The 11150-nt window shown below is 40.3% G+C and overlaps 1 protein-coding gene across 1 annotated transcript in view; it reads left to right on the top strand.

The window, feature by feature from the left end:
* Positions 1-5852, top strand: part of pth2ra (parathyroid hormone 2 receptor a) — an 88816-nt gene extending 82964 nt beyond the window's left edge. Inside the window, exon 13 of the mRNA XM_016545342.1 lies at positions 5041-5852. Within this exon, the coding sequence (XP_016400828.1) occupies positions 5041-5430 (390 nt within the window). The 3' untranslated portion in view covers positions 5431-5852. The remainder of the gene's footprint in view (positions 1-5040) is intronic.
* Positions 5853-11150: the final 5298 nt, after the last annotated feature.

The raw sequence follows: 11150 nt of genomic DNA on the forward strand, positions 1-11150 counted from the left end.
CGCAGAAAATGACGCAGCGCTTGCGACGTCTTTTGAGCCTCAGTAAAGTGCTCAGTGAAGCCGTCCATGGCAGGGCCGAAAAGTCCCTTGGGGGAAATGGGGAATCGAGGAAGGCCATCTTTTCAGCGTCCCTGATGTCCGTTAAGTTTAGCCAGAGGTGGCGCTCCAGCACCACCAGGCTGGCCATGGCCTTGCCCACTGCCTGCGTCATCGCCTTGGTAGCGCGCAGGGCCAGATCTGTCGCCGTATGCAGCTCCATGAAGGCGCCAGGATTCCGGCCAGACTCGTCCATGTCCCGGAGAAGTTTGGCCTGAAACATCTGTAGCACAGATATCGTATGCAGGGCTGAACCAGCCTGGCCAGCCGCTGCATAAGCCCTGTTAGCTAGGGCTGACGTCATCCTGCAGGGCTTTGAAGGATGCACTGCAGCTTTAAGCCCGCGGCTCGACGGTGGAAGAAGGTGAGCAGCCACTGCCTCTTCCAGAGGGGGGAGCTTGCAATACCCCTTGTCCTCAGCGCCGTCAACTGTGGTGAGAGCTGCAGCAGTCGAGGGGTTAACACGCGCAGAATACGGAGCCCGCCATGTTTTGGTGAGCTCGTTGTGCACCGCAGGCATGAAGGGAGCTGGACACTGACGGGAGGAAGGATGACGTTATCCCTTCAGGAACCATTCGTCGAGGAGGCCGGGGGCGGGCTCTTCTGGGGCAGACCACTCAAGGCCAAGTTCCTCCACAGCGCATGTGAGAACGCGAATCAGCTCGGTGTCTACGCTGGGCCGTGTAGACTGAGATGGAGGGGGAGCTTCAGGCTCTTTGCCGGAACACGGCCACTCGTCAGCATCAGATGCTGTCAAGGACATGGAGTCATCGACAACCACCTCTTCCTCAGAAGCACCGAAGAAGACCAAGCCACTCAAATCCGACGAGGGACACTGATCTTCGCGTGCAAAGCACACCGGCAGCATGAGGCGCTGCGGGGAGAGTAAACGCGCGCGGGCGCTGGGCCGACGCCACATCACTCGAGCCCAAGAAGATGGTTCCGCTGTTCCACTGCTTCTTCCTCTTCTAAGAGAAAGGAGTCAGGAGAACAGAGTGGGGAGGACTGCCTTCGTGGAAGAAGGCGATCCGTGAGCGAAGACGGGCGAGGATTATGTTCTCGCAGTGAGAACATAAAGCCTCGGTGAGTGCAGCCTCTGCGTGGGCGACCCCCAGACAGGCGACACACTCGTCGTGACCGTCAGTTTCGTGCAGTGGATCCTTGCACAAGCTACACTCGCGAAGCGTCATTTCAAACAACGCGCTTGAGAGATTTGCTCAGAAAATTTGCTCTTTTCCAACATCGGATGGCCGCAGGGGAACTCCTTCCACTGCAGTGGCTTGGTTCGACGGCGGGAGAGCAGGCTAAGCTTCTTGCTTCGGCTTCTTGCTTCGGCTTCGTCGCAGAGTCAGCGAAGAGATGGTCTCGTCGCGGAAGGAGAAGATTCTGATGAAATGGCGCTCCTGGTCAACTTATATAGCAGTCGGTTCCACCCCTACTGGCGAGCTCGAGTACTTTGGTATGTGCAACTACACAAACATCAACAAATCAGGCTTCAGTAACAGAGTAAACAGGAGTTTACCCCAAGCAGTCGTCAATGACGATGCAACAGGAGTTACCTTTCGATAGGGAACTAGGTTGCTGCTGGAAGAGGTGTTAGTGAGGCCAGCAGGGGATGCTCACCCTGTGGTCTGTGTGGGTCCTAATGTCCCAGTATAATGACGGGGCCACTATACTGTCAACAAGCACCGTCCTTCGGATGAGACGTTAAACCGAGGTCCTGACTCTCTGTGTTCATTAAAAAAAATCCCATGGCACTTCTCGTAAAGAGTAGGGGTGTAACCCCGGTGTCCTGGCCAAATTCCCTCCACTGGCCCTTGTCAATCATGGCCTCCTAATAATAATCCCCATCCACTGAATTGGCTCTATCTCTCTCTCCTCTCCACCTGTAGCTGGTGTGTGGTGAGTGCACTGGCGCCGTTGTACTGTGGCTGCCGTCGTGTCATCCAGGTGGATGCTGCACACTGGTGGTGGTTGAGGAGAGATCCCCCCATATGATTGTAAAGCGCTTTGGGTGTACAGCAATACACAATAAAGTGCTATATAAATGTCTCATTCATTCATTCATTCATTCATAGAACCTTTCCATTGCACAAAAGGTTCTTTAAAGTGGAAAAAGGTTCTTTAGGTTTTTTTTTTTAAAGTTATGTAAGGTATACTGTCTGAAAACAAAATCTGTTCACTGTATGGTACATTTATGTACATAATAAAAATGATAAACTGTCTATAAAATCAAACCTTAGTAAGATTCAAGTCAACATTTAAATGGTTTTAAAGTTTTTTTTGTAACAAAACATTTAAAATTGTAACCTGGCATTTTTTTCTCATCTCATCATGCCTTGGGATAGTCTGGGCTGTGAAGGATCCATTTCTTATCCAGGGAAATTAAAGATGCATTTCGAGGCTGCATTTGAATTTGGATGTAGCCTCTTAATTGGGACACAGCTGCAGTGGGTTTCATGTGTTTTGGCAAGGCAGGTACTGCTGTTGCCCACGTTCCGGGGGTGTCTGCACACTAAAAACTGAAGCGAAGCAGGGTTGTGTTTGGTTAGTATGTGGATGGGAGGCCTCCTTGAGAAAGCTATGTTTCTGTTGGGTGTTAGTGAGGCCAGCAGGGAGTGCTCACCCAGCGGCCGACTCAGTCTTTCCGATGAGATGTTAAACTGGTCCTGACTCTCTGAGGTCAATAGCGGTCCAAGGGGGGTTCTCAAAAAAAGTGTAGGAGTACAACCCTGGCATACTGGCCAAATTTACTCTTTGGTCTCCATCCATCATAGCCTCCTACTCATGCTTATTTAAACTGATTGGCTACATCACTTGGTCTCCACTCCACCAGTAGCCAGTGTGTGGTGGGCGTTTTGGCACACAGCGGCTGCCATTGCTTCAGCCAAGCAGATGCTAGAAACTGGTGGTGTTAATAGAGATCCCACCACCCATTAAATCACATTGAATGTTGTGTAGATGTAATAATATTATTAATTTAAACATATTGTAAAAGTGCTTTACAACATATGTTAGTTTTAAATCAAGACCAATCACACCACAAGCTGTGAAGTTTTAAAGGGGTCATATGATGCTATTTTAAAGATCATTATTTTGTGTATTTGGTGTAACAGAATATGTTGACATGCTTTAATGTTCAAAAAACACATTATTTTTCAAATACTGTACATTATTGTAGGTCCTCTATGCCCCGCCTCTCTCAAACGCTTCGTTTTCTACAAAGCCCCCTCCTTTGACAAGCGCAGTCCGCTCTGATTGGCCAGCTGACCCAGTGCATTGTGACTGGCCGAACACCGCAAGCACTCGTCAGAAATGTAACGCCCCTTACCATAATCGCCAGCTTCATCTTTCAAAATAAATGTAAAGACAGAGCCCGAAAGGGGAACAGAGTCTCATGACAGACACAGTGATGATGCAGTACACAAGCCGCGGTTAAGACAGCTGACATGCTATGATTTCTGACAGGCAGTTCACGCTCCTGTGATGTGACCCTGTTCCCCTCACACACACACACACACACACACACACACGATGCGCAAAACTCCGCATTTGAACAGTCAATAGCAAATACTTAAACTAGTAACAAAACATACGTACAGTCGCTGATTCAGAAGCGCCAGATTGTCATAGCAAAATCGGGATTGACCCTTTTTTTTTTTTAAGAAATAGCCTTTGTGCACAGCCAGCCTTGTACTCTTCCAAGTTAAAAAAAACTGTCGTCCATAAAATGCGTTGCACAAATTCGAACATCTGGGTTGTGCTGTTCTGTTGTAAATAAATCTTAACCAATGATTCCTAATTGCATCTACTTCCGGAAGGCCAAATAAAGTGCTTTTGCTTTCGCACTGAAACACACAGCATCTCACTGACATGGCTGCATCAACACTACTGCTGTTCCTGAAACCACGCCTTCTTTCTTTGCGTGCACATTTGGGCGGCATTATGCTAATATTTCCACATAGTGAGGTAGATATGTGGGGGTGTGTTAGAACGAGCCATTTTAGGTAGGTGTGGCTGACTCTTAACTTTTATAAAGAATATCTCTTTGGATTTGAGACTTTAGTCTTTGCAACTTTACAGATCTTCTTTATGCACCAAGAGCTTGAAACACTCCAAAGAGAAAGGAAAACTTGAAATCGCATCATATGACCCCTTTAAGTGTTCCTCATCCCAGATGTCGGGGTAGACTGTAGTTCTTTAATCTGTTTTGTTCGGTCTAGTTGTTGAATGCCATGAGTGTGAATTTGAATTGAGTTGAATTGAGGAAGAAGAATTTACTGAATAGTAATTTAAAGAAATTCACAGGTAATGCATTCTGGGAAATGAAGACTATTTCACCCTGGTCCACAAAAATAAATTTATTTAATATTAAAGATAATATATGAACTAAACAGTAAATATATTAAACAAACAAACAAATAAATAAATCTGTTACTTTTGAAGGTCTTTTAAAACTTTTTTCAAAACGTACAAACCAGTCAAAATGTAAAGTTTACTTTTCTAGCTAAATAAAATTTGTTGCATGAATTTTCAGTTAATTTTAAATCTTCTTCCTTAAATACGTTTGAATTTTAATTCTGCATCGTGTTGCCTCCCTCAATACAAATTTAACTGAAATCCAGGAATTGAATTGGAATTTGGGAGAATTTTACAATCACTAAGATTCATTTCCCAATACTTTCAATGCAGTAAGCAAAACAGCAATTGGTGTGGGCTAAACTGTAGATAATTTTTCAGTGCTTTGGTTCAAATTACATTCAATAGCTACAGTACATTGTTTTACAAAACAAAACATTGTATTATGGTACCTGTTGTTATTGTTTTTTAGGTTATTGTTATATAAGTGACAGTGTATTGAAATCTGCCTTAGAGATTGTATAAAAAAACGTTACTGTGCATTTCAATATCCAGTGTTCTTTAGCATCTAACTCTGATCCACAGGTCCAGACTGAGATCAAGAAAACATGGACACGGTGGAACCTAGCATTTGATTGGAAGGGCCCGGTGGTGTGTGGGAGCTACCGCTACGGCTCTGTGTTGACAGGCCTTAACAACAGCACCAGCAGTCAGTCCCAGCTGGCTACCGGTGGCCCGGGCACCCGCTCCACCACGCTCTTCTCCAGCCGAGTCTACCGCAGCAGTGGGGGGCCAACCATCAGTGCCCATGCCACACTGCCAGGCTATGTGCTCAATTCGGACGCTGACAGCTTGCCACCATCCATACCCGAGGAGCCAGAGGACAGTGCAAAGCAGGTCGATGACATCCTGCTAAAGGAGTCCCTGCCCACGAGGTCCAGCAGCGGCCTGGAGGATGACGAGGAAACTCTGTAGATAATGGCGCGGTGATAGTCAGCTAAATTGGGTGTAATAGCACACAGGGAATTTGTTAAATAGTAAAAATGACAGTTCATCACCTGCAGCGCACACTGCTTTGGGTGGCAACAGCACCTCTACAACGGACACTTCCTGTTCAAGCTGTGACACATTTTTTTTTTACACAATGTAATGGGCAGACAGATTGATATGTTCATGTCAAGATATCGTCACTCATCACTATAACAAAAAAACAGTTTACAGCAATGGAAATGCTGATGGATAAAATTTCTTGTTGATTCATGCAGTTCATAAACTGCCAGCTGGACAATATGAATGCTGGAGTTTTTTTTTAACTTTCAATTGCAATGCCAACTATTTGTTTTTGAAAACTGGTTTCATTTGCTTAGAACCATCATGTCATCAAGATTTTAGTCAAAAGCATGGGGGGGGATGGGTTTCCATCGTCCTTTTTATAGTATTCCATTCCTGAGGGGAAAAAAAATAATAATAATAATAAATTTACTGAGGTTTCCATCGTCCTTATTATAGTATTCCATTCCTGAGGGGAAAAAATTATAATAATTTAATAAAATTTATTTCAAATGCATATACAATCTGACAGTGTTGTTTTAGTTCTTGAATGAGTTGAATGAGTTTCCACTTCACCGACATGACATCATGGCAGATTGAGACCGGAAACTCCATAGCTGCATTGATTTCAGGTTCACTAGCAACAGACCAATCAGTTGTTGGCGTGAAGAGATGAGAATGGACTAATGGTGCGTTCAAGTCATGTCGGATAGATCATATTTACGAGTAGGAGACAGAGAGATTGCCAAAGTAAAACAGAAATCACAATACTTATAGGTATTAAGCAGTGACATTGTCAGGCTTTTTATTTACAAAAAACGCAGCATTAAGCACGGTAAAGTACATGACTTTGTTTCTTTATTTTCAACACAAATTATTGGTATAAACTTGTTTTTTGGAATTTTTAAAATAGCAACAAAATGTAGCCCTATGTAGACTCAAATTTCTGAATTGTAATCTTCATTTTGATTAAATGTGATCGATCTTTCAGTCTTGCTGTTTTCTGTTGATGCGCAAACAAAACATTAGCTACTAAACATTTGCAGCACACCTGCCATCCAATAATCGCCATAGGCTTTGTCATTTGTTACTTTTGATGTGAAACAAGGTCTCAGCTCTCAAGTTCTGTCTATTTTATTCCGAAAATTAAACCACAAACGTCGTTTTGGCGCACTTTAATGTGGTGTGACTTCCAGTTGAAGCAGTAGCACAGAGTGCACGCTCATCTTCTCTCCCTCTCTACTAGCCTACTAGATATACACGAAATGAACATGAATGAATATCAGAACGTATGCCAATTAAGAACAGTTCAAATTTTAAATGTATCATGTTTTGTGTAATCGCTCAGTCTGTGTTTAAGCCGCGGAAATACGTCAATAAAACAGCTAGCTAAACAGTATGTCATGTAAGGTTGCATTTACCTACTATCATAGATCAGTGCATTTAACGCAGGAACGTCATTCAGTGTCCATAGCTCTTTAGTCAACTAGAGAGAGAGAGAAAGAATGGTTGCTGAATATATGCAATATATTACATATTTGTTATTTCTTCACTTAACCCGTTGTCAGTGATGTTATGTGTAATGTTTGTTTAAATAAATGTCATGAAAACAATCTTTTTTATGAAAGCCACTTATTAAATGTTTATATTTTAACAAATAATTGAAACATAATTATACAATTCATTAAAAAGTTGATACAAAAACTGACTTATACAATTTAAATGTTTACACAGTTTAAGTATTAACTGTTATATCTAAAAATAAATAGCAGGTTAATTTAGTAGTTTTGGACAAATAGTTATTTACTTTAACCTTTAATATTATAATGGACCATCTGACAGGGTTCCCTTAGTTGAGAGGGATCCTAATTTTTTTTACTTATAACAAATTGGCATGCACTGAATTGACATCAAAATGAAACTGAATCAAGAACTTAAATCTGTGTGTCCCAATTTTTGCGCTTATGCCATTTTGTAATATGTGTGTAATCCTGTTTCTTGTCATCCATGTGTGGACTACCAGTGTCTTTCAAAAATGAAAAAAAAAAAAAAGTTTTTGCAAAGAACTATCTTCCATGATTTTCAGACAATTAAAAGAGATAAAAAGCTGTTCATTGATATTCAACTTTTGAAATAACGGTATGAACAAATATTCGTTTTGCTCCCTTTTAACCTTCCTGTTATGTTTAAGTTTAACCAAAATAATAATTCAGGTCGATATGCATGTTGTATATGTTGTTAAGTATTGTACTTTCAATATTCTAACTTCAGTTTCTTCAACAGTGTATATCAATTTATTCACAATCCATTACTATCCTACTCAACTCTCAAATGTACAATAGTTTGTGTGGATAACTTAAAGAGTAGGATAATTTTGAAATGTCAAGCCTCTTGTGCAAGCAAACATCACATATGGAAGGCATTGTGAGTAATTCTTCTTTGACGTATAAGGTTATTAAAGGGGTCATATGATGCAATTTCATTTTTTCCTTTCTCTTTGGAGTGTTACAAGCTCTTGGTGCATAAAGAAGATATGTAAAGTTGCAAAGACTCAAGTCTCAAATCCAAAGAGAAATGTTCTTTTTAGCAGCATCATATGACCCCTTTAAGTAAAGTGCAGTCAGGAAGCGTGAAGCATAAATCAATTTAAAATAATTATGTAAGCCAAATATGTGAGGCTAAAAAGAGTGATAAGATGAACAGTGATAGTCCTCAGCCTTTATTAGTTTTATTTTATCATAGTTTATAGAAAAACAGTGGTGTGAACAAACCAAGTAATTGCATTGTCAGCAGAGACTTGCTCTTATGAAAGGAAATGATTCACCATGTAACCACAGCATCACACAGAAAAGAAATAATGAAGTTACGACAAAATGTATGGAGACCTGGCATATTTGTGTCATAGTCTGAGGGTCAGTGTTCTAAAATTTCATAAGTTTCTACTCGTAGAGATGTGTGTGGAGAAAAACATTTAAGCGTGTGAAAAGATTATTTTAGTCCATGTATACAAATGTGCGTTCTGATCTCAACCACTTGCACAAGCTGGAAGAAAAAGACTTCAATTTACACACCTCTGCCAGACTTAGACTTTAAACTCCAGAGAAACACAACAGCTCATCCAAAATATATGCATATGTGCCATTCCTGTCAGTGGGCGGATGATATGATATAACAAGCCCTATTGAAACGATGTGGTAATGTCATTTTTAATTGGACCTGTCCATATATTGGTCCACCATGTGCTTTGTAATCTGAAGAAGGCCACAGGCTGTTATGTTTTGGAGATGCTGAAGATCATTATGTACAGAATAATATAGTGTACTCTTAAACAGATTACATAAGTACATGTGCATCTCAATAAATTAGAATGTCGTGGAAAAGTTCATTTATTTCAGTAATTCAACTCAAATTGTGAAACTCGTGTATTAAATAAATTCAATTAAGTTCTGACACCCATGTTGGAGAAACTTAAACTTTTCATCTTCTATTTAAAAGGAATAGTTTTTGCAAAAATGGAAATGTTCTGAAAATTTAGTCACTCTCAGGCCATTTAAGGTGTAGAGTAGTTTGTTTCTTTTCAAATTCAAATAGTATTTTTACGTTAATAAAGTATTGAACATTATGTACCATATATGTGACCCTGGACCACAAAACCAGTCTTAAGTCGCTGGGGTATATTTGTAGCGAAATGAATCAGGTGTTACAGTTCAACTGAACTGAGTCAAGTAAACTGAAGTCATTGTATTTATATAGCGCTTTTTACACTACAGATTGTGTCAAAGCAGCTTTACAGTATTAAACAGAAAAATCGTGTGTCGAAGGAACCAAAACCATCGTTCTCCTCTGGCCAGACGAACCCAGCAGTTTAATTGCAGGCTGCAGCAAAGTCAGATTGTGCAGAGGACTGGTCTGGTTCCTGTGGTCTTGTTCCGATGGCTGTCTAGGGGATGAGGTCTTCACTGGGGATCTGTGTCTGGGGCTCATAGTTTTCATTGGCTCCTCTGACATTCAGGGCTGTAGAGGTCATCTCTAGGTGCTGATCCACCATCTGATCTGGATACAGACTGGATCTGGTGGCTACGGTGACCTCGGAATAAGAATGAGACAGTCTAATATTAGCGTAGATGCCACTGAGAACAATAAAGCACATTTTAATTTTAGAAAAACTCTAAATATTTACACATATTACCTTAAGTCTTAGTGTTGAAAGTACACCCACATTGTGTAGTTGCAGTGGAGCGGTCTGGTCACATGGCAGTGTTTGGTGCCTTGGAAGAAGTGACTGGCCAGCATCTGAAAACTTGCAACGATGATAAAGCATCAATGAAACCTTTGGCCACACCCTGATGGAAAAAGAAAAGTACAATTTATCTCAAAAAATTTAATGATGCCTTTTAAATCATTTAAAATGTAACAACATCAGTTAATTAAATTTGTGATGAAACAGAAGTTGCAAACATTTTTGGCACACACACACACAGATCTCAATCCATTGCACAAAACAGGGGGCATTGATGCTGACTGTGTGCATTTGTTGCAAATATTTGTAACAGAACATGCACATTTCATATTATACACTACATTTAGCATTACTACTGTGTGTGTGTATGTATGTATTGTTTTGGCCTTTGTTTTGCATGGTAGCGGGCTTTGTCTTGAACGCACTTCATTCCACGAAACGTTTATTCATTCCTCTTATTTAGGTAAATAATTGACCAACAAAATACATTAAAATTAAGATACAAATTATACCAAACGAAACTCATTTCAAAAAAAGGAATTCTACAAACAAAAACTTATGAGGTGGTCAAAAAATGATGTCTGACCCATTTCCTTTCTTCCAGCGTACTGCCGTCCAATTTACCACGCCCTTATGACGTTTACAATTTTCTTAATTAATTAACAAATTGAACTAAACAAACACAAACAAATAATATTTAAACATAAATAATATAAAATAAAAATACCCTTTCTTAAATGGCTACAACATGTATATTTTACATGTGTTCAGTGCTTATTTTACCCGCTGTATGTTTAGAATGGTTTTAGCTTGTAAACCGTGCTTGATGTGCGTATTTCCCTCTTGATTCAGACAAGATTACTTTTTCACTGGAGAAAGCAATATTACTGTATGGATAAAAGGACTATTTTAGCCGGAAGCAGTGTTTGAAGTTAAAACATCCTGGTGGATTTTTTTTCTTACAAACATGCAGCTCTTTCACTTCTTAAAACATTAATTGATGGACTGGAGTCATGTACATTACTTGTGATGTTTTTATCAGCTGTTTGGTCTCACATTCTGATGGCACCCATTTACTGCAAAGGATCCATTTGTGAGTAAGTGATGTAATGCTAAATTTCTCCAAATCTGTTCTGATGGAGAAACAAACTTAGCTACATCTTGGATGGCCTGAGTAAATTTTTAGCCAATTTTTGCATGAATTATTAGTTTAAAGGTTTGTTGTGCAGTTTTGCAGTAACTGAGCATATTTAGAAAATAATAATTTTTGTAAATATAGCTCTACATTTCAGTTTAAGGAAGATGTCCTAAATTGAGGGGAAACATCATCATTTCTGTGTACAAATTTCTGTAACAAAACAATGTATTGTTAGCCTGGGCCTAATATTTGTATTGCTAGAAATAA

The sequence above is a fragment of the Sinocyclocheilus rhinocerous genome, unplaced genomic scaffold, assembly GCF_001515625.1.
Source record: "Sinocyclocheilus rhinocerous isolate Xijiao unplaced genomic scaffold, SAMN03320098_v1.1 scaffold1842, whole genome shotgun sequence".
In the NCBI taxonomy this organism is placed as follows: Eukaryota; Metazoa; Chordata; class Actinopteri; order Cypriniformes; family Cyprinidae; genus Sinocyclocheilus; species Sinocyclocheilus rhinocerous.